The 24,202-nt window shown below is 45.1% G+C and overlaps 1 protein-coding gene across 1 annotated transcript; it reads left to right on the forward strand.

The window, feature by feature from the left end:
* Positions 1-46: 46 nt before the first annotated feature.
* On the forward strand, positions 47-19,357 carry GATM (glycine amidinotransferase; the record flags this gene model as incomplete). The annotated part of the gene is made up of 9 exons (XM_080707473.1): positions 47-115; positions 2,078-2,296; positions 8,870-9,065; positions 9,588-9,778; positions 12,837-12,974; positions 13,203-13,367; positions 14,458-14,521; positions 15,586-15,702; positions 19,245-19,357. 9 exons carry the CDS (start codon positions 47-49, stop codon positions 19,355-19,357), a joined length of 1,272 nt encoding a protein of 423 aa, XP_080563599.1.
* Between the last annotated feature and the right edge of the window lie 4,845 nt (positions 19,358-24,202).

Consider the following 24,202-nt stretch of genomic DNA (forward strand, 5'->3'; position numbering starts at 1 on the left):
TCGGGACCCTCGCGGACGCTCGGCGCGTGGACCGGCCGGGGCGGCGATGCTGCGGGTGCGGTGCCTGCGCGGCGGGAGCCGCGGCGCCGAGGCGGTGCGCTACATCGGGTCTCGGGTGCGTGCGCGCCGGCCTCGGGCGGCTCCGCTGCTGGGCGGGACGCGCCCTCTCCGCCCGCCGGGCTGGCTCCTGCGATCCGAGCTCTCCCGGGCGGGGGGGTGGGCGCTCGGTCTCCTAGGGGAGGGGGCCCCGGGCTCTGCGCCCTGAGCTCTGCGCCTGGGGGATGCTTGGGGCGCCGAGGCGGCGTGGACCCCGGCGGGCGCTGCAGCTGGGCGTGGGGTCCCGGGGCTGCAGCAGCTGTCCTCCCACCGCCCCACGCCCCGCGGACCCCGCCGGCTCTGCAGACAGGAATAGCTCGGGCACCGCGGCCCCTCCCGGCCCCAGCAGCTGGCCGGGACAGCTGACGCTCCCTCTCTCCGGCTTGGGTCTCCATCGCCGAGCTCCTCCCGCCCCCTTCCTGAGGCTTTTTAACAGTAGTTAGGATTTAGGGTTTGCCCACTGGGTGAGGGACTCTGCCTGCTCTAGATGTTAGAGGCCCTGCGTTTTGGTCAGCCTTTCAGGTCAGCCCTTATCTAGGCTAGAAAACTGAGGACCATCTCTGAAATGGTGCAGAAAGCCGCTGGACACTCAGAACTGAAGCACCGAAGAATGTGCAGAATAACGGAGTTGGAAAAAAAGTTTGGTTTGAAGATTATTGTTCCGAAAGATAAGGCCCTTTACAAGTGCTTGTACGTTGTTACTTGAAAAAGAAAGCCTGGTATTGGTAACCTCTGATATGGACGGAGAAAAGAGGCTCCCGCCTCCCGCTAGCCTTGGCAGGGGTGGGGGGCGGCCTTCTGGGAGTTAAGTGGCCAGTCTGTCTCCCGGGGAGGAGTTGCTGAAAGCTTGGTTAAGCGTGGTTCAGGGCGGGTTGCAGAAACCCATTCTGAGATAACTGGGCCAGATGGGGGCTAGAGACAAAATCTCCCGAGGGGCTTTTTAAAAGTTACAGCAGTTAGCATAATACACAAAAAGAGAGGAGCCAGGCCTGGCGTGGTGGTGCACGCTGGTAATCCCAGCATGTGGGAGGCTGAGACAGGAGGATGGAGGTTCGAGGACAGCCTCAGCTACTACTTAGTGAGGCTCTTTACAACTCAGTGAGACGCTGTTTCAAAATAAAGAAGAAAAAATAGGGCTGGGGGTGTAGCTCAGAGGTAGAATGCCCCTGAGTTCCATCCCCAGTACCGCAAAAGAGACAGACAGACAGACAAGTCAGGCATGGTGGTGCATGCCTATCTATAATCCCAGTACTTGGGAGGCAGAGACAGGAGGATCAAGGATTTGAGGCAGGCCTCAACAACTTAGCAGGATCCTGTGAATAATTAATAATAATAATAATAATAATAATAAGAAGAAGAAGAAGAAGAAGAAGAAGAAGAAGCAGCAGCTAGGTGTGGCAGTGGACTCTTGTAATCCCAGCATTTGAGAGGCTAAGACAGGAGGGTCGCAGTTTGCTGACAGCCTCAGCTGCTTAGCGAAACCCTTTGCAACTCAGTGAGACCCTGTTTCAAAAATAAAAAGACCTAAAAAATAGGGCTAGGGGTGTAGCTCAGAGATACATTGCCCCTGGGTTTCATCCCCAGTACTGAAAAAAAAAAAAAAAAAAAAGACTAAAAACGTGGACTTGGGGGATAGCTTGGAGGTGCAGTGCCCCTAGGTTCCATCCCTAGTACTGCAAAATATAATGATAAACAATAATAATTTTTAAAAGGGCTGGGGTGTAGCTTGGAGGTCAAAAATGCCATTGGGTTCAATCCCAGTACCAAAATAAATAAAGATGAGAGCGAGAATGAACGTATATAAGGTGAGAAACCATCTGTAATTCCTCTGCAGCTGAACACTGTCACCATCTCAAGGATTGTCAGAGTCTAGCGGCAGTACGCTGGCTTCTTACCCTTTTGCCCCACCTCCGCTTCCTCCTACCCCCAAGTATGAAACAGGGCCACGCAATAATCTTTCCGCTGTTGTTCCTCTCCGAAGCTTGGAAGCACCTTCACAGGATGGGTGCAGCGAGCTTACCAGAGCACCCAGGCAGCTACGGCTTCCTCCCGGAGCCCCTGCGCGGCGGACGACAAGGCCGCCGACCCTCTGCCCAAGGACTGCCCGGTGTCCTCCTACAACGAGTGGGACCCGTTAGAGGAGGTGATTGTGGGCAGGGCCGAGAACGCCTGTGTGCCTCCGTTCACCGTGGAAGTGAAGGTAAGGGCGGCCATGTGCCTGCCAGTGGGTTCTCGCCTCTGTCCTCTGTGGCCCGGAACTGTCTGCACCTTCGCAGGGCCATCTTGCTTGATTGGCACCTCTGTGGTATTTGCCGCTATTTGCACAAATTCCTTCCTTCTTGACGCTTCCCCAGGATGCTGGGGAAGCAGGTTCTTTCCTGGTTACCTCGGCAATTCTTCCTTCACAGTCTATGAGGTTGGGCTTGGACAGAATCTCAATTTTTGCCTCCCCCTTTTTATTTATTTATTTATTTATTTATTTATTTATTTATTTTGGTGGTACTGGGGATGGAACCCTTCTACTTCCAGGCTACACTCCCAGACCTATTTTTATATTTATATTTGGAAACAAGGTCTCTTAAACCAGAGCGGCTGGCTTCAAACCTGCGCCATCCTCCTGTCTCCGCCTCCCAAGCGTGGGGATTATAAGTGTGCGCCACCATGCCGGGCAGCCCCCGTTTTTTAAAGCCGTCCTCCCAGCTTTGGCTCCCTTGCCGCTTTGGTCCAGGCTTTGCTCCTGAACTCCCTCTAGACCAACACTTTAGACTCCTTGGTGGATATTGCTGAAGGACCTCAAACTAGGCGTATCCAGATCCAGAGTTCAGTTGCTTCCTGCCCTGCTAAAGCTGAACTTTTTTTTTTTTTTTTTTTTTTTTTTGGTACTGGGGATGGATCCCAGGGGCTTTCTACCTCTCAGCTACACTCCCAGACCTATTTTTATATTTTACTTAGAAATGGGCTCACTAAGTTGCTGAGAGCCTCACTAAGTAGCTGAAGCTGGCCTCGAACCTGTGTGATCCTCCTGACTCAGCCTTCCAAATACTGGGATTACAAGCGTGCGCCACCACGCCCGGCTTAAAGCAGAACTTTCCTTATTCCTTCATTTCATTTCATTTTATTTCATTACATTTATTTATTTATTAATGCAGGTCTGGGGATGGGACCCAGGGGCATTCTACCTCCAAGCTACACCCCCTGCCCTATTTTTTATTCTTTATTTTGAAACAGGGTCTCACTGAGTTGCAGAGGGCCTAAGTAGCTGAGGCTGTCCGTGAACCGTGAACCTCTGGTCTCAGCCTCCCGAATGCTGGGATTACAAGTGTGAGCCACCACACCCGGCTATTTCATTTCATTTTACTTTATTTTTGGTGGTACTGGGAATGGAATCCAGGGTTCCATCTTACCTCTGAGCTACACCCTCGGCCCTATTTTATTCTTTTATTTTGAAACAGGGTCTCACTAAGTCCTCCCCTCTCAGCCTCCCAAGTCCTGGTATTAAAAGTGTGTACCACCACGCCCGGCCTCCCTTTAATTTTTAGTATTACCATTTTATCAAGTTTAAACACAAAGCAGTCATCTTTGCTTTCTCCTTTGGTCACTGTCTTCCACATTCATTTTCCAAGATCAGCAGACAAATCTGGCCTGCGTCCCCTTCCTCTGTGTCAAGTCAGGAGTTCATCTGCCCCTAGACTACAGTAGTTAACTCCTAACTGGGCTCTGCCATTCACCGTTCTTTTCTCCAGACCCCATTCCAGTTGCTACTGAGTGATTTTGTTTAAAACCCAAATTTGATCATGTAACTCACCCTGCTCCCAATAGGATAAAGTCCTCATGGCATTTAGGATTTTCTACAAGTTAGAAATGGGACTTCCTCTTTCAGTCATAGAGATCGTAGAGATGTTTGTGTGGCAGGATCGCAGATATTTACCCATTTTAAGTTACTCTCTCCTCTCATACTCCAACCTGGTTTTCATTAGCCAACAAGCCCCAGGCCTTTTTTTTCCTCCCAACTCTCTCCCACCCATTTTTCTGTACCCTCTCATGTACATTTTAAACCTACCGTTAGCCAGCCCCAAGTGATACCTTTCCAAGGCCTTCCAGAATTTTCCTGGACAAAAAATGATCTCTCCCTTTTAAAAAAAACTCATAGCCGGGCATGGTGGTGCACGTTTGTAATCCCAGCATTTGGGAGGTTGAGACAGGAGGATGGCGGTTTGCAGACAGCCTCAGCTACTTAGCGAGGCCCCTCACAACTCAGTGAGACCCTCTTTCAAAATTAAAAAGACTAAAAAACTAGGGCTGGGGGTGTAGCTCAGAGGTACAGTGCCCCTGGGTTCCATCCCCAGTACCACAAAACAAAACAAACAAAAAATACACAAAAGCAAACCTACTATTACCTAGATCCAGTGATACTTTTCCAAGGCCTTCCAGAATTTCCATGGCCTAAAAAAAAAAAAAAAAAAAAAAAAACTCTCCCTTTTTAAAAACTCCTCCTAATTTTTACTGGGACAGTCTTATGGCCAGGGCCCCTAAGGGCTCCCATTCAGAGCCAGGCGTGGTGGCGCGCACTTGTAATTCCCACACTTGGGAGGCTGAGACAGGAGGATCATACAGGTTCGAAGCCAGCCTCAGCTACTTAGTGAGGCTCTCAGCAGCTTAGTGAGACCCTGTTTCCAAATAAAAATATAAAATAGGTCTGGGAGTGTAGCCCAGAGGTAGAAAGCCCCTGGGCTCTATCCCCAGTACCATCAAAAAAAAAGAAAAAAAAAGGAAAAAAGTTAAATTCAAATAATAGTTTATCATCTACTTGTCTTTAAAATTATTGCCTTTCATACCATGTGATGAAATGGAGTTAGAATTCCCAACATTATTTTGAACTGTCACTTGATTTATGACCTGAGACTTTGTGGCTTCCTGGGCTTGTGTAAAGTATACTGTGCTGAAGTCAGGAGACTGGTATTGAATTCAATATTTGATAAAAATTGATAGGTGGTTTTACCTAATCAGCTATGTGAACCTGTGCAGAATTCCACTGGGGCCCAAATGTGGGCCCCAGTAAGATGAAAATATTAAGAGGTTTGCTCATCAGCAGGATTAAATTTGAAGGTAAAAGATTACATGTTGAACATATCATTTAGTATTTATTTATTTATTTACTTTGTTATTTTTTGTGGTATTGGAGCTGGAACACAGGGGCATTCGACCTCTGAGCTACATCCCCAGCCCTATTTTTTATTTTGAAACAGGGTCTCACTGAGTTGCCAAGGGCCTCACTGAGTAGCTGAAGCTGGCCGCGAACTGCGATCCTCCTGTCTCAGCCTCTCGATGCTGGGATTACAAGCGTGCGCCACAACACCATGCACCATGTTGAGCTTTTTGTTTTTGTTTTTTGTTGTTGTTGTTTCAGTACTAAGGGACGGAAGCCAGGGCCATTATACCTCCGAGCTATACCCCATCCCTATATTTTGTGTGTGTGTGGTACTGGGGGTGGAATTCAGGGGCTTTTCTACCTCTGGGCTATACTCCCAGACGTATTTTATATTTTATTTGGAAACAGGGTCTCACTAACTTGCTGAGAGCCTCACCAAGTAGCTGAGGCTGGCTCCGAACCTGTGTGATCCTCCTGTCTCAACCTCCCAAGGGCGGGGATTACGAGCGTGCACACCAGGCCCGGCCCTAGCCCTATTTTTTATTCTTTATTTTGAAACAGGGTCTCACTGAGTTGCAGAGGGCCTCACTAAGTAGCTGAAGCTGTCCGCAAACCGCAGTCCTCCTGTCTTAGCCTCCCAAATGCTGGGATGACAATCGTGCACCACCACACTGGGCACCATTTTGAGCATTTTAAAGGTTAGCACTACAGTTCATTTTAGTTGAATGGATCTAACTTGCCAATTACACTACACAAGTACATTGGGGGTATAATGGTGTAGGTATCACGATCATCAGTACTGGGTTTCGTTGAGGGAGAAGAAAGACTCTCGTGGCCTGTAGCTGGAACAAGAGATTAACACAGATGTATTAAAATCTTGCGAACAACACGAGAGAAAATAATATAGTAAACTAAAATAGGCAATTAGAGTCTGCAAGAGATATGTCGAAGGATATAAGTGCTAGAGAAAATGTAAGGAAAGGAGTGAGGGAAATAGTTGTCAGGAAGCATAATCTGTGAAAGCTAAATGACTTCTTATTTTGAAAAACATAATAAAAATCTGCTTTGGATTTTGCTTAAATTGCTATTGATATTTCTTAGCCTTCCAAAGATAGTACGTACAAACTTATTTGAAGCCAGGCATGGTGGCGCATGCCTGTGATCCCAGTACTTGGGAGGCTGAGATGGGAGGATCGCAGGTTCATGGGCAGCCTCAGCTGCTTAGCAAGACTCTGCAACTTAGTGAGACCCTGTTCCAAAAGTTTAAATAAATAAATAAATAAATAAATAAATAAATAAATAAATAAATAAAATAGGGCTGGGCATGGTGGCACAGGCTTGTAATCCCAGCATTTGGAAGGCTGAGACAGAAGGATCAGGGTTCACGGACAGCCTCAGCTACTTAGTGAGGCCCTTTGCAACTCAGTGAGATCCTGTTTCAAAATAAATAATAAAAGGCCGGGCGTGGTGGCGCACGCTTGTAATCCCCGCGCTTGGGAGGCGGAGACAGGAGGATCGCGCTGGTTCGAAGCCAGCCGCGCTGGTGTAAGAGACCCTGTTTCAAAAATATAAAATAGGTCTGGGAGTGTAGCCTGGAGGTAGAAGGGCTTCCAGGAACCCCAGTACCACAATAAATAAATAAATAAATAAATAAATAAATAAATAAATAGTAAATAAATAATAAAAAATTGGACTGGAGATATAGCTCGGAGGTTGACTGCCCCTGGGTTCCATTTCCAGTAGAGCAAATTAAATAAATAAATAGTTCTGGAGTATAGTTCAGAGGTTGAATGCCCTGGGGTTCAAGCCCTAATAAAACACACACACACACACACACACACACACACACACACACACCCCTCTTTATCTGGCAAACTCCCTATTAGAATTTCCAGAAATGCCACAGCTCTGCAAAAGATTGTTAAAGCATCGTAGACTAAACATCTAATACAATGTTCATTATCTTGCAGACACTTGGTAAATGATTGATAATTCATTTAACTGGGCTTAAAAGGCAGTATCAACAATTTCCAACTATCTCTTGGAAAATGCAATTTGCCCTGGTCACTTGGACTTCGTCCCACCTCTGTCAGATTATAAACTCTATACACATGCACTTGTTCAAATAACGCTTTTCTCCCAGGAAACTTTACTTAATATTTATCAAAGCAGGCTTCCCCATACAAATATTCACGCAGGATACTTTCGAACAAGTCTGGCAAGAACACATGACTGTGCATCTGTTGGCACGCAGTGTTACATTTTCAAAGGCGTCTTGTCCCCCAGTGGATGGTAGGAGATGTGCCCGGCATGAAAAGGAGAGAGGGGAGTGGATGAGTAACACCAGGATGTGTCCAAGAAGAATAGAAAGGCTCATTATGATCCTCTCTTGCCAGTTGCTGCAGCAGAAATTCCTAGGAAAAAAAACTGGTATGCTTTTGTTTTTTAAAGACTGGACTGGCCTATTAAAAAATTCAAATGTTTAATGCCAGTGATAGTTTTCATGGGTCAGAAATTGAACTTATTAAGCCAGGCGTGGTGGCGCACGCTTGTAATCCCAGCATTTGGGAGACTGAGACAGGAGGATCGCAGTTCGCGGACAGCCTCAGCTACTTAGTGAGTTCCTTTGCAACTCAGTGAGACCCTGTTTCAAAATAAAGAATAAAGAATAAAAAATAGGGCTGGGGGTGGACCTTGGAGTAGAATGACTCTGGGTTCAATCCCCAATACTGCAAAAAAAAAAAAAAAAAGTGGCTAAGCCTCTTTGTGTATGAGGAGCACTTTGAGTCAGACGCTGGAGTGGTAGTCCTGTCTGCCCCGTAGTAGACAGTACATGATCTTTTTGACCCTCTTTGCTTGTTTGTGAAATGGACATTGAGTACTCAGCCTGTCTTGTGGATGGGATTGTTGGGAGCACCAAATGGGAGAATATCTAACCAACGTTAATCAGTGATATAAAGAAACATTTTTTAAAAATCTGCCTTTGGACATGTTTTTAAACCAAAAATATGTAAAGTATCACAGGTTTGCCAATTTTTTTTTTTTTTTGGCAGTATTGGGGATGAAACCCAGGAGCATTCTACCTCCGAGCTACACCCCCAGCCCTATCTTTTATTCTTTATTTTGAAACAGGGTCTCACGGAGTTGCAGAGGGCCTCACTAAGTAGCCGAGGCTGTCCTTGAACCGCGATCCTCCTGTCTCAGCCTCCCGAATGCTGGGATGACAAGCGTGCGCCACCACGCCCGGCTCTCTTACACTGTTTTGTTTGTGCTCTTGTTTAATTTCATCACGATTCTCTAACAGGAGGACCTACGTCCCATTTTGTGTGTGAAGCATGGCCAAGAGGATTCCAAGCCCGGCTGAGGGCAGAAATGCCATCCGTGGTTGGGCATGAGATCTAAGGCAGAGAGATCAAAAGGCCTCAGATCTCAAGATGTCCAGAGCTCTTTATTCAACACGTACAGAGCGCCTGCCCAGAAGACAAGAGACAGGGTGCTCCGTGCGGGGGTCAGCAGTGCACAAAGCGTGGCTCTTGTCTCAACTCCGTCACGTTAGGCAGAGTTGTTGAGCCCCTACCATGGCCGGTGTCTATGATTATTTCATTTACTTTGTTCTGCTTCTAGGCCAACACGTATGAAAAGTACTGGCCATTTTACCAGAAGTACGGAGGCCATTATTTTCCCAAAGATCATTTGAAGAAAGCTGTTGCTGAAGTTGAAGAAATGTGCAATATTTTAAAAATGGAAGGGGTGACCGTGAGAAGGCCTGACCCCATTGACTGGTCGTTGAAGTATCGAACTCCTGATTTTGAGTCTACGGGTACGTGTCTCCAGAAAACTAAACCGTTGGTCCTTGGTTTTCAGACTTTCCTTAAATGTGTTAGAAGAGCCGGGTGTGGTGGCTCACGCTTGTAATCCCAGAACTTGGGAGGCTGAGACAGGAGGATCAAAGGTTCAAATCTAGCCTCAGCTTTTTAGTGAGGCCCTCTGCAACTTAGCGAGACCTTTTTTCAAAAAAAGAAGATAAAAAATTCAGGCTGGGAAGCCAGGCACGGTGGCACACACTTGTAATCCCAGCATTCGGGAGGCTGAGACCGGAGGATCACAGTTTGCAGACATCAGCCAGCCTCAGCTACTTAGTGAGGCTCTTTGCAACTCAGGAAGACCTGTTTCAAAATAAAAATAAAAAAATAGGGCTGGGGGTGCAGCTTGGAGGTCAGATGCCCCTGGATTTCATCCCCAGACGTACAAAAAAAAAAAAAAATTGGGTCATATCATATAGACTTTTCTGTCTTGAAAATCTGTATTACTGAGATGGTTATGGGACTTTTTGGCCTGGCAGGTTTGTACAGCGCAATGCCCCGAGACATCCTGATAGTTGTGGGAAATGAAATCATAGAGGCTCCCATGGCGTGGCGGTCACGCTTCTTTGAGTACCGAGCATACAGGTCGATTATCAAAGACTACTTCCATCGCGGTGCCAAGTGGACAACGGCTCCTAAACCTACGATGGCTGATGCCCTTTATGACCAGGTTAGTCCTAATTACAGACTTTTTAAATTTTTTATTATTTTTTTGCAGTACTGGGGATGGAACTCAAGGCCATTCTACCTCTGAGCTATACCTCCAGCCTGATATTTTATTCTTTATTTGGAAACAGGGTCTCACTAAGTTAAAGAGGGTCTCACTAAGTAACTGAGGCTGTCCATGAACCCAGATCCTCCTGTCTCAGTCTCCAAGTACTGGGATTACAAGTGAGTGCCACCACGCCTGGCCTAATTATGGACTCTTAAATAACTTTTCCATCTGTTGATGGAGACCTAGGTTGGTTCCAGATTTTGTCTATTACGAATTATGCTGCTTATAGGTATGCATATGTCACTGTAGTTCTCTGATTTCAACCCCTTTGGAAAGATGCCCAGGAGTGGTATAGCCGGATCCTATGGTGGATCCATTCCCAGTTTCTAAGGAATCTCCACACTGATGTCCATAGCAGCTGAACTAGTGTGCACTCCCACCAACAGTGTAAAAGAGTTCCTCTTTCCCCACATCCTCGCCAGCATTTGTTGTTGTTTGACTTCTCTTTGCTTGCCACTCTGGTTGGGGTTAGATGGAATCTCAGCGTATTTTTGATTTGCATCTCCCTGATGGCCAGTGATGTAGAACATCTTTTCATGTATCTATTGGCCATTTTGTGTCTCTTCTTTTGTGAAGTGTCTATTCAGTTCAGTTGCCCATTTCTTGCTCAGCAAAGCTGGAATGGAAGGGTAGGAGAGGAAGAAGGCTGAGGTTGATTAATGGAGGAGCTACATTTGAATCTGTGTAAAAGTGAATGTAGCACGGTCAGCCTGGACGCTCCTTGTTGGGAGGGGGTGAAGGGGAAGTTGGGGGGGGCGGGCACCAAGCGCAGTCTGAATGTATGCCATTTTCAATACGATCCACATAAAAATAAAATTAAATAAATAGCTTTTCCAAATAATCCTTGGAGAGTAATATAGAGATTCGTTGATACTTTGTATATCTTATGCATTTCAAAAACTGAGAATATCACCTAATTTTTAAAAAGTGATTGTGCTATGATGAAATAAGGGTCGACGCTCTTGTGATAATAGTGCTAACGATGTCTGAGGTCTCTGTGGGGCTGCCTTGTGTGGGGCCTGGGTTGGGCTCTCCGTTTATATCCTGTCATGGTACTCTTTAAAATTGTAGAAGGAGCCGGCATGGTGAGCACGCTTGTAATCCCAGCATTCAGGAGACTGAGACAGGAGGTTCACAGAGTCTCAGCTACTTTGTGAGGCCCTCTGCAACTCAGAGAGACCCTGTTTCAAAATAAAAACTAAAAAAATAGAGCTGGAGGTGTAACTCAGAGGTAGAATGCCCCTTGGATTCCATTCCCAGACCCACAAAAAAAAAAAAAAAAGTAGGAGGACGTATTATTTCATCACAGGGAGGAACATTTGGCCTCTGGTATACTGCCATTTATTGGTGAAACCAAGAAAGTCACTAGGCTGAGGTCCTTTTTCTTCTAGAAAAAGAACCTGGTCTACAGGCAAAATTCACACTAAAATGAAATATACAGTTAACCTTTCCTATCTACAGTCTGCATTCACAGAGTCAACCAACTTCAGATCCAAACCATTTTAAAAAACTTTGCCTAAAGTTGGGCGTGGCGGCGCACGCTTGTAATCCCAGTACTTGGGAGGCTGAGACAGGAGGATTGCAGGTTTGCGGCCAGCCTCAGCTACTGAGGCCCTCCACAAGATAGTGAGACTCTGTTTCAAAAAGAAAAGAAAAATACATTGACTTGTTAACTTACATTAGTAGTATGAATATTACATTAGACAGTATAATATTAATTATTCCAGTGCATAAACATGGGATCTTTCCTTTTTTTTTTTTTTGTCTTTCATTTTTTATCAGAATTTTGTAATTCTTAGTGAGACTATGTTTCAAAATAAAATCTAAAATAGGTCTGGGAGCGTAGCCCAAAGGTGGAAGGCCCCTGGGTTCTATCCCCAGTACCACAAAAAATAAAATAAAGTAAAATAAATAAAGTACAAAAATAGGGCTGGAAGTGTAGCTCAGAGGTAAAATGTCCCTGGGTTCAAACTCCAGTTCCATGAAAAAAAACAAAAAGAAATAAAATTTGTGACTGCAATGAACATGTACAGATATGCTTTCTTGTCATTCTCCCCTAAAAATATAGCACAACTCTATCAGAATAGCAATTGCATTGACTTAGGCATTATAAGGAACCTGGAGATAATTGAACGTATACAGCAGGTTACTACAAATAATTATACCATTTATACAAGGAACTTTAGCATCCAGATTTTGGTCTCTGAGGAAGATTCTGGAACCAATCCCACATGCTCTAAGGGACAACTGTATGTCTCATAGATCACCTACTCTTTGATCATTACGGAAAAAAAATTTAAAAAAGTTATTCTGAGCCAGGCGTGGTGGTGCACACTTGTAATCCAAGTACTTGTGAGGCTGAGAAAGGAGGATTGCAGGTTTGAGGACAGCCTCAGCAAGTAGTAAGACTCTCAACAACCTATTGAGACCCTGTTTCAAGGTAAAACTAAAATAGGACTGGCGGTGTAGCTCGGCGGTAGACTGCCCCTGGGTCCGATCCCCAGTCCGGGGGGGGGGAGTTATTCTAGGGGGTTAAAGACAGAAATAATAATTATCCCACCACATCGAAATCTGGCAAAGGAAGCATGGCGTCTGGTTTTATGACATGAGGTAGGCTCAGGACCAAATTCTTTTTCTGAAAGGAACAGAATTATTTCATCCTGTGGACTTTCACTATTGTAGGTAGTTGCATGTGGATATCCAGTGCAGGTCATGACAAACCTTCAGAATCAGCGACTGCCCCGTACCGCTTGTTTCCAAGTAGCAGTGATTTGCTGTAACGCCGAAGGCGGTGGTTTTGTCGTTTCGGTTCATCATGGACCCACGTCTTTCCTACGCGTGCTTTAGTCTAGGGTGGAGTGTTAGTGTCTTGGGAGAGGATGAGGTTGAGCAAATTAGTCATGTATATCCTCACAGACAATGTCCTGCGTGTGTCCTTTCTTGTTCCAATTAGGATTATCCCATCCATTCCGTGGAAGACAGACACAGATTGGCCGCAGAAGGAAAATTTGTGACCACCGAGTTCGAGCCATGCTTCGACGCTGCTGACTTCATTCGAGCTGGAAGAGATATTTTTGCACAGAGAAGTCAGGTCGATAAAGATCGCCTCTGAAATTTTGCATTCCATTATTGTGGTTTTTTGCTTCAAATTTAATTTTTTTTATTTTTGAGGCGCTGGGGTTCGAACCCAGGGCCTCAGGCATGCTAGGCAGGCCTTCTGCCACTGAGCTCTACTCAAATATTTTCATCGTTCATCGTTTTAGTTTTCTAAACATCAACTCAGATCTCTATCGATTGTATGTCTCCGTTTTATTTTCAGGTCACAAACTACCTGGGCATTGAGTGGATGCGCAGGCATCTCGCCCCAGACTACAGAGTGCATATCATCTCCTTTAAGGACCCCAATCCGATGCATATCGATGCCACCTTCAACATCATTGGGCCTGGCCTCGTGCTGGCCAACCCCGACAGGCCGTGTCATCAGGTGAGAGAGTTCTGCAGACCCCGGGAAGCGAGAGTCCGGCAGCCAGGGTCGTCACTAACTTCTTTTAAGCACTTCCCTGGCTTAAAACGACAAGTTCATTTTAAGCAACAGTTCAACTCAGCAACGTGCAGCAGTGATTATAGTCCAGCTCTGAAATGCCGATGGCGTACTTAACCACAAGACATCCCACAAATACACAAATATTGCCGTAGCATCAGACTTTGACGTGAGGCGCTTGTATTATCAGAGTCTTGAGTTCATGCGGATGGCTGTATCTTTAGTGGACAGGGCGCTGTCATCTTATTGTTTGCAATGGCAGTTTCACAGCCGCTGAGTAGGAAATGAGATCATCCCCGCATGGCCAGGCAGCGCAGGGGAACAGGCGTCTTACCTCTTCTGTGGCTCCGGTTCCTTGTCGGCCCCTTGCTCTCCCATTTGGGCAGCAGGTGATTCTGTGTTACCTGCCAGGCTGTGTGGTGCTGGGGATCGACCCCAAGGATGCTCTAACACTGCGCTATACCCCCAGCCCTGTGTATGTATGTATTTTGTGTGTGTGTTAGTAACGGGATTGAACCTAGGAGCATTCCATACCTCCGAGCTATACCCCCAGCCCTATTTTTTATTCTTTTCTTTGAAACAGGGTCTCACTAAGTTGCAGAGGGCCTCACTAAGTAGCTGAGGCTCGTTGTGAACCTGCGATCCTCCTGTCTCAGCCTCCCAAGTACTGAGGTTACAAGTGTGCGCCACCACACCCAGCTTTTATTATGTTTCTTATGACTAAATGGTTAGAAAATGCTTTCATGAGAGTGTCTTTAGGAAAATAAATTTGGGGCTTTGAATCTCCGAAGCCTGAGGAAAGCTTCAAAAGCTTTAATAATTCTGTTCACTTTTTAACTTTAATCTGAGGTTTCTGTGTGCCTTTTTAACTGGGACTTGATAAAAAATGATCTACATATTTTGAAAGTTTTATTTCCTTACTTTGGCAATTATCAGAATAGCTTGCCAACAAGAATTATTAAAATAAGGGCTGCCAAAGACCAGTAATAAGAATAGTTTATTTAAGTCTCTTTGAATTGTTGTGGTCTTGCAGATTGATCTTTTCAAGAAGGCAGGATGGACCATCGTCACTCCTCCAACACCAGTCATCCCAGACGGTACGTTCACTGTCTCATAGACTAAAAGTATGACTTCAGTGACCGGGCTCTTCCACCTACAGAAAAAACAAATTAGAGAAGACGTGTTCGCAGTAAGGACTGAGGCAGTTACTGGATGTACTAGAACGGGGCTGAGTGTCAGAGCTGGAGCCCCTGGGTGCTCTGCCACTGAGCTCTAACCCTGGCCCTACTTATTTTTATTTTGAAATAGGGTCCTCCTTGTTTGAAACTTTTCCTTCCATAGAAAATGAAAGTGAGAAGGCAGAATAAAACATCATGTAACATCACATAAGGCAAGTTAGGACTTTTGTTTTTTTTTATGGGGCATCCTACCACTGAGCTCTACCCCCAGTCCTTTTTATTTAATTTTGAGACCGGGTATAAATTGCTCAGGCTGATTTCAAACTTGCAATCCTCTCGCCTCAACCTCCCAAGTAGTTGGGATTATAGTGTATACTGCCAGACCCTGCTCAAGTTAGGACGTGTGTGTGTGTGTGTGTGTGTGTGTGTGTGTGTGTGTGTGACTAGGCATTGAACCCAGGGGAATTCTAACTCTAAGCTACGTCCCCAGACTGATGATTTTTTTTTTAAAACAAGGTCTCACTAAATTTCTTTGTACTTCAATCCTCCTGTCTCAAGTTACCAAATCCCGGGATTACAGGCATGTGCCACCATGCCTGGCTCTAATTGTAACTTTTTAGAGAAAACAGGATAAAGTCCAAATGTGTTATGACTATGACATATATGGATAAAATTTTTTTTTTTTGGGTATTTGGGATGGAACCCAGGGGCATTCGACCTCCAAGCCACACCCCAGCCCTATTTTTTATTCTTTATTTTGAAACAGGGTCTCACTGAGTTGCAAAGGGCCTAAGTAGCTGAGGCTGGCTCCGAACCACGATCCTCCTGTCTGAGTCTGGATAAATTATTTTAAGATTAACATAAGTTTTCACGCAGAGAGTGAACTACCAAGAGAAGTGAGCGGTCACTTGAAGACCCGTCACGTGTAAAGCTTTCCCCTAAATAAAGATGAACACAGGTGTTGGTTAGCGTTGCTCTTTCAGATCACCCGCTCTGGATGTCGTCCAGATGGCTCTCCATGAATGTCCTGATGCTGGATGAGAAGCGCGTGATGGTGGACGCCAACGAGGTCCCCATTCAGAAGATGTTTGAGAAGCTGGGTAGGTACCGGTGGCGAGCGCGCTCTTATCAACAGGAACGACGGAGCCGTGACACGCGGGCTCTGATGCATGGCCACGCCGTTCAGTTTCTGTTCTCCTTAGAGGCGCCCAGTTATTATTCTGTAAGTGGCCAGTGTTTTTGTTTTCAACAAGAACAGCCTCAAAAGGTTGGAGATGTGTCCTGAGCTCCTTATCACTACCCCCGTAGTGATACGTTCACCAGCCTTCTGCAACTTGGCCAGGCGCCCGGCCCCACCTTGCAGATGGCCACGTGGATCAGGCAGCCCTTCTTCTCCAAATAAGAGATTGCTGAGGGCCCTGTCAAAGTAATTTAACTGTCCTCACACACACTAAAAGGCTTAGACAGGTCCAGGTACAGAAGTCACCCGCTCATGGGATAAGCTCAGTTAACAAAGGACCGAAACTCAGCAAAGCGGATTCTCCCATTTCAACTAAAGGGGAAGAGTGTATTTCATGGGAGGGGGAGTTCGCCCATCCTGATACTGAAAATTTAAACCAGCTATTCTGTTACTGTTGAGAAAAATGTTGAAAGAAAAGGATTTTCTATAAATAATAATTGGGAAATATCTGTATACTTATCATTCTCAACATATGTGATATACCCTGAATGTCAATTAAATAATAGCCAGGCAGTTTACTTGTTGAAATTGCATAATTTTTAAAAGTGTGTCTTATATTTCAGGTGTACTACCTAGAAGAACTTATTTACCCCTTTACACATCTCTCCTTATTGTAGCATCAGTTTAAAAAGATTGGCCTGTCAATTTTTTAAATTAATTTATTTACTTATTGGATTGGGAACTGAACCCAGGGGTGGCCTCCGAGATACACTCCCAGCCCTATTTTCTTTTAATTTAGAGACAGGTCTCCCTAAGTTGCTCAGGGTCTCTCTAAGATGCTGAAACTGGCTTCAAACCTGTGATCCTCCTGTCTCAGCCTCCCAAGTAGGCCTATCAGCTTTAGATTGAACAGAATCCAATGATTTGACCCTTAATACTATACCACTTTGTGTGGGGGGAGGGATACTGGGGATTGAATCTCAAAGCATTCTACCTTTGAGCTACACCCCAGCCTGATTTTATTTATTTGGAATCAGGGTCTTGCTAGGTGGATGAGAATCTCACTAATTGCTGAGGCTGTCCTTGAACCTGCGATCTTCCTGTTTCAGCCTCCCTAGCATTACAGGAGTGCACCACCACACCTGGCTTACTGAACCACTTTTTTTCCCTGGATGTATCATTGAATAACAAAATTGCTTGGGTTTAGTTTCTTTGCTTATTAAGATTTTTTTTCTTTTCTTTTTAAAATTTTTTTTCGTGTGGTACTGGGGATTGAACACAGGAGCATTATACCTCTGAGCTACACCCCCAGCACTATTTTATTTTTTATTTTGAAACAGATTCTCACTGAGTTACTGAGAGCCTTGCTAAGTTGCTGGGGCTGGCCTCAAACCCAGACTCCTCCTGTCTTAGCCTCCCAAGTAGTGGGATTGTATGCATATGCCATCACACCCATCTATAATTTTGTTGCTTCTCTACTTAAATATATGATTTTTTTCTTTTTTGCGGGTCTGGGGATGGAACCCAGAGGCATTTAACCTCACTGAGTTGCAAAGGGCCTCACTAAGTAAGTAGCTGAGGCTGTCTGCGAACCGCCATCCTCTGGTCTCAGCCTCCCAAATGCTGGGATTACAAGCATGTGCCACCATGTCTGGCTTCGAATATATGATTTATAATTTTACTTTCAGTGATTAAAATCTGTTTTAGACACAGGGAACTTGGGAAAGCAAACTTTTATCAAGCAGCTGAATTCCCTCTGAACTAAATAAGATAAGTCACTCTGTCAGGAAACAGGCTTATCTGTAAAAGCCCACATGTCTTATATTTCAGGTCTACTACCTAGAAGAACCTATTTGCCCCTTATTGTAGTATCAGTTAAAAAAGACTGGCCGAGCCGGGCCTGGTGGAGCACGTTTGGAATCCCAGCAATCGGGAGGCTGAGACAGGAGGATCGCAGTTCATGGACAGCCTCAGCTACTTAGTGAGGCCCTTTGCAACTCAGTGAGACCCGGTTTCAAAATAATAAAAAATAGGGCAGGGGGTGTCGCTCAGAGGTAGAACGCCCCTGGAATCCATTCCCAAACCCGCAAAAAAAAAAAGATTGGCTTATCATTTTCCTACATCCACGTCTTACCCCCGTCCAAACCCCATTGTTCATGAAAGTTCTACTCGGCTTCACTCAGAAGAGTCTTTCTGGGCAAGTCACACCTCCTTTCTCTCGCTGATTATTCTAGTGTCTGTAGCTCATCCGAGTCCCCAAAATAACAAGGAAAAATAGACTGCCATCTACACTATGTCTAACGCTTCAGATTCTTCCTAAATATTGTTGGTTAAATAAGTCATGCGTGCCACAGTCGTTACAGGTGGCACCAGATTAAACTAGTAGTCTGGCCAGGTTGAGTGCCCATATTAATCATACAACTCAGATATTAAAAATACCGGCTTCGCCAGGCGTGGGGGCACACGCTTGTAATCCCAGTAGTTGGGAGGCTGAGACAGGAGGATTGCACAGGTTTGTGGCCAGCCTCAGCTACTTAGTGAGGCTCTCAGCAACCTAGTGAGACCCTGTTAAAAATAAAGAATAAAAAAAAGAAATAAATAAAAAGTAAAAAAGTAAAGAATAAAATTAGGGCTGGGGATGTAGCTCAGAGGTAGAATGGCCCTGGGTTCCATCCTCAGTAACACACACATACACACACACACACACACACACACACACACACACACACACCTGGTTTCCATCCTCAGTAACACACACACACACACACACATACACACACACAAAAGTACCAGCTTTGTTCCTTTTCTGCTTAAGGTAGCCAGGCAAAATTACTCTGTATCAGGTGAACTTTCCTTATTTATAACTATGCAAAGTACTTTTCAGGTTGGCTAAGTGATACTGTTCCTCCTAAGTTAACATGGTCAAAATGAGGAAGAGCCTGATAAAACCACGTACAGCCCTCAGAAGCCGTGGATATTTTGGTCCTTGATGGCCTTTGAACATTCGGCACGCACGCCCGCTCATGTGGCCCGTTGCCTGGTGAAGAGTCAGTAGAACAAAACTTCAGAGTCTCTGTCGACTTGCTGATGGAGATTTTAGATTAGTGGTCGCATAGAAGGGATGAGCTAAAGTTGGTGAAAACACCAAAAAAGGAAAGAGCATGAGCCGGGCGTGGTGGGCACGCTCGTCATCCCAGCACTCGGGAGGCCGAGACCGGAGGATGGCAGTCGCAGCCTGCTCAGCTACTTAGGCCCTTCGCAAATCAGGGAGGTCCTGTTTCCTAAGAAAGAAGAGGGCTGGGGGTGTAGCTCAGAAGTAGAATGCCCCTGGGTTCCACATCCCCCCCAAAATATAAAAACCATCTGGCTCTGCGGGTTGGAAGCACCGGACTCCACCGTGGGCGCCCCTGCTCTAGGACCGTCTCCACGGGACCCCGCTGACCTGTCTCTCCTTCCACGCAGGCATCAGTACCATTAAGGTCAACATTCGCAATGCCAATTCCCTGGGCGGGGGCTTCCACTGCTGGACCTGCGACGTCCGGCGCCGCGGGACCCTTCAGTCCTACCTAGACTGAGCTCCGGCGGCCTCCAGCGCACCCAGGAAGCTTAGGGGCGAGGCTGAACCGTAGTGCTTTCAACAATCCTATCTTTAACAGGGATCGCCAGCTTGTTTACTTTCTTTATTTCCCTTTGCCATAAGGAAAATAACTTCTGTTAGATATTACTTTCTCCTCCTAAAGGCACTCCCTTATTTGGCTTCAAGCGTAAAAGTTTGGTGAATGTGCACCAGGCCCCTTGAATAGCTTGGCCGCTAACATTTAACCATCTACCTCTGTTTTTAATTTTCTTTCCAGAAGGCAGCTTGCAGTGTTGATCCTAATCTCGAGTTTATTTTCCTTTTCGGTAGATTCTTGAATGTTCGTATCACTTATTTTTTATTTGTTTGTTTAAATGAAAGACTTAGAACATAACCCTGATTCTAAATAGAACCAGACAATTGTCTCTTTTCCATAAGGAATGTGGGCAGCTTTCATTTATTTTTAAACATTAGCCTAAACTATGCAAACGTTGAAATGAATTTTCCGTGAATATTTTTAATATTCTCATCTCGAGAGATATTGGTGATATTTGCTACTAAAACCTTGTCACACAACTTACCTCATTTCAAGTGGATTATTTTAATCTTCTCTGTTTTTCCAAAAATTTATAGAAATATTTAGCACGGTAGGCTATAACTATCATTTCCCATCCTAAATTTTGATGTTTAATATGCATCTTTGCTAATCTAAGATTTGTTTACAGATATGCAAATTATTTAAAGCATAGACTTTAAAAGCATTAAAAAACTAATAGAGGTAAGACCTATATGTGATGTGAAATAATTTTAATGTTGGATACCGTATGTGTATTTTTATTCTAATAAAATTTTGTGTTCCAGTTTGGATTTTATTAGTTTGGCATTATTATTATTATTATTATTATTATTATTATTATTTATGGTACTGGGGGTGGAACCCAGAGGCTTTTCTACCTCTGGACTACACTCCCAGACCTATTTTCTATTTTATTTGGAAACAGGGTCTCACTAAGTTGCTGAGAGCCTCACTCAGTAGCTGAGGCTGGCTTCGAACCTGTGTGATCCTCCTGTCTCAGCCTCCCAAACATGGGGATTACAAGCGTGCGCCACCACACCTGGCTTAATCTTATTATTTGAATGTAAATTATAGGAATGAAACCCTCAGGATATAAATTTAAACTTCTGAAATAATCAGCACATCCCTTCAAAATTTAAACCTAATACTTGTGTTCAGAAATATCTAGCAGGGTAGCCGGGCGTGGTGGCGCACGCTTGTAATCCCCGCGCTTGGGAGGCAGAGACAGGAGGATCGCGCAGGTTCGAAGCCAGCCGCGTGCGCTGGCTTAAGAGACCCTGTTTCCAAATAAAAATGTAAAAATAGGTCTGGGAGTGTAGCCCAGAGGTAGCAGGGCTTCCAGGAACCCCAGTACCACCAAAAAAAAAAAAAAAGAAATATCTAGCAGGGTCAGATTTTAGTTTATTTATTTACTATTGCATACATTCAAAAATGTCTGAATACCGGGTGAGTATAAAGGATTAATCCTTGGCCCCCAGAAAGGAAAAACAGTCTGTTTTGGAGTTGCTCGGTGCTTGTATTCATGGAAAAATCTGCATAGAATGGGTACTCTGAGCTGAGTCAGGTTTCCACATTCCCTGCAGCCCTTTAACTCTTTTGTGTCCTGGAGGCCTTTTTCATCCATCACGGAAACACCTGCTGAACCCTCGGACTGAGTCCATTCCCGCCTAAAACAAAACCCCATCATACAGCAGAAGTCACCTGGCCTGTGCTCAGGATAATACAACCACTGAGATTTTCTATCACAGGAACTTGGAAATTTTGCCTAACTTTGGCTCCAGCCAAAGATTCTGGGAATCTTTTCCCAGTGTCGCTCTTTTATAGCTCATAAAGTGGTGAACAGCTGCTGCTATCTTGCTGCTGAGGCTGGCTTCGAACCTGCGCCATCCTCCTGTCTCCGCCTCCCAAGCTCGGGGATTACAAGTGTGCACCTCCACACCGCGCAGAAAAGCAGCTTCTTCATTCAGTGAGACAAGTAGAACACCCTTTCCCCACCCCACCCCCCAAAATTTAAAACATTTTAAGTGGATGGGAATGTAGCTCAACGGTAAAGCGCATGCTTGGCATGGGATTACAAGTGTGTGCTACCACTAGGCATGTGTCTTGGAGGTAGAATGCCCCTGGATTGCATCCCCAGACCCACAAAAAAGATAAATAAATAAAGGTGGTCAAGGTATGTCGTCTTTGGACAGTTTTGAGACTCAGAGACACGGTCGGGTGCCCGGGGAAAGGGCATCAGAAGCTTATTCAGTGGAACAAACTCGTTTTTGATACTTGACGACAAGGCTGACGGTCCCAGACCGTGACTAGGCCCTCAGCAGGCTAAGTTAAGACTCCAGAGTGAATTTGAAAACCTCATTTTTTCTTAAGATATGGATAAAACAAAGGAACCAGGACGCGGAGAAAAGTAATAATATTTCAAAAATAAATACGGACTAAAACTAATTATACCTGGTGTTTGTTCTTTGGAATCTTCTAATTGTGTCTAGCTCTTTCAACGATGGGCTAATCCTGGGAATTATTTTTGCTCAGCTCCTTTTATAGAGTTACACACAAAATAATCAAAACAAAGTCAGTCGCCGGGCGTGGTGGCGCACACTTGTGATCCCCGCGCTCGGGAGGCTGAGACAGGAGGATCGCGCAGGTTCGAAGCCAGCCTCAGCTACTGAGTGAGGCTCCCAGCAACTTAGTGAGACCCTGTTTCCAAATAAAGTATAAAATAGGTCTGGGAGTATAGCCCAGAGATACAAAAGCCCCTACATTCCAACCCCAGTACCACAAAAAACAACAAAAAAACAAAGTCAGTCTGGCCTGGTTAACCCCTGTCTGTGAGAATGGCTCCTTGTGTCGATTAATTAGTACCTAGTGAGAACAAAGCCCCTCTAGAATGCTAGCTTTGCATATCGAGGCCCAAGCCTATGCTGGGATAGCAAAAGTCCAAGCCTGCTGTTCTGGAATATTCCAGGTAAACACCTAACTCCCTCCTCCCTTGTGTCTCTTCTTCTGGTTCAGTCTTCTCTAACTTTTTAACAGGTCAGTGAAGAAAAACATTGCATTCTTATTTTTTGCGGTGCTGGGGATGAAACCTGGGGGCATTCTACCTCCGAGGTGCACTCCCAACCCTATTTTTTATTGTTTATTTTGAAACAGGGTCTCACTGAGTTGCCGAGAGCCTCACTAAGTAGCTGAGGCTGGCCGCGAACCTGGATCCTCCTGTCTCAGCCTCCCGAGTGCTGGGATTACAAGCGTGCGCCACCATGCCTGTTTTATAATCTTTGAGGGATTTAATATGAGAAAAAGAAAGTGGACTTGAGAGGCTGAGACAGGAGGATTGCAGCCTTGGGGTCAGTCTCGTCAGCTTAGCAAGGCCCTTAGAAACTCAGAAAGACCCTGTTTCAAAATAAAAGGTAAAATAGAGTTGGGGTGTAACTCAAAGGTAGACAGCCCCTGGGTTCAATCTCCAGTACCACAAAAACAAACAAACAACACAAAATGGAGAGTCTGAGCTGTATTCTCTTAGGTCTTCTAACATGATCCAGTGCACCCGGGTTGACAAATCCACAAAGAACAAATATGACTCCTGTTCTTACTCAAAAAAGGGAGAATCCATTCGAGAAGTTTTGTTCCTCTCACTAAAGTTTTACTGTACTAATTACCTGTGAACACACGTATAAACAGAATTAGAGATAGAAAATTCCGAGGAGAAAAGCTATTCTATCGCGTATTGGCAGAAGAAGGAAACTGTCTTTTTTTACGCCTTGGATTTAAAAACTATTATGTAGCCGGGCGTGATGGCGTACACTTGTAATCTCGGCATTCGGGAGGCTGAGACTAGAGGATCGTGGTTTGCGGCCAGCCTCAGCTACTTGGTGAGGCCCTTGCAACTCAGTGAGACCCTGTTTCAAAATAAAGAATAAAAAAAAGTAGGGCTAAGGGTGTAGCTCAGAGGTAGAATGCCCCTGGGTTCCATCCCAGCATCTCAAATAAAACTCTTCTGTGACATTTTCAAAGCAAATACTCCCCTTAATTCTCTGGGGGTGGAGTGGCTTGACAGGAAAGAAATGCCCTGAGGATTATACAGGGCTGGCCATCAGGTCTGTGGCGAATCCGTTTTTCTCTTTCTCTTTGCCTTCTACTTACTTGTAATAATTTTAGTGCTCGTTAGCACCTTCAGCAGAGATGAAAGCAAAAATAAAATTCCACTTTACCAACCTTTTTATAGAAGCTTCGCTAAAATACGGGGAAAAAATAAAATGGTTGGCTATGATTGAAATGTAACTCTCCAAATGCCAGCGGCCTCCTGGGTGAAATCAAGCAGCTGGCTCGGCGTCCGCGAGCTTCCATCTCCGTGAGACCCATGAGCCCTGTTATTTATACTCACACTTGAAGGAATGGGGGACATACGGTAGTTTCATAGATTTCATCTATGTCTGAGCGAAAACTGTTTCCGACTCTTTTTGTGTTTGTTTGTTACTGTACTGGGGTGTCACTAAATTGTGAAGGCCGGCCTTGGCTCTGCAATCCTCCTGCCTCAGCCCCCAGGTCACTGGGATTATAGGTGTGCACCACCACACCCAGCTGGTTTCATACTTTCTGTGGACTACTCAGGACTCTTACAAATAAGCTGCTTTTGGGGCTGAGTTACCAGGAATTGAACTCAGGGGCATCTCTGCCCTGAACTACACCTCCAGCCATTTTTCTTTATTTTAAAACAGGGAATTGCCAAGTTGCTGACCGTCTCTAACTTGCTGAGACTGGCCTCAAACC

The sequence above is a fragment of the Muscardinus avellanarius genome, assembly GCF_963383645.1.
Source record: "Muscardinus avellanarius genome assembly, chromosome: 12".
NCBI lineage: Eukaryota > Metazoa > Chordata > Mammalia > Rodentia > Gliridae > Muscardinus > Muscardinus avellanarius.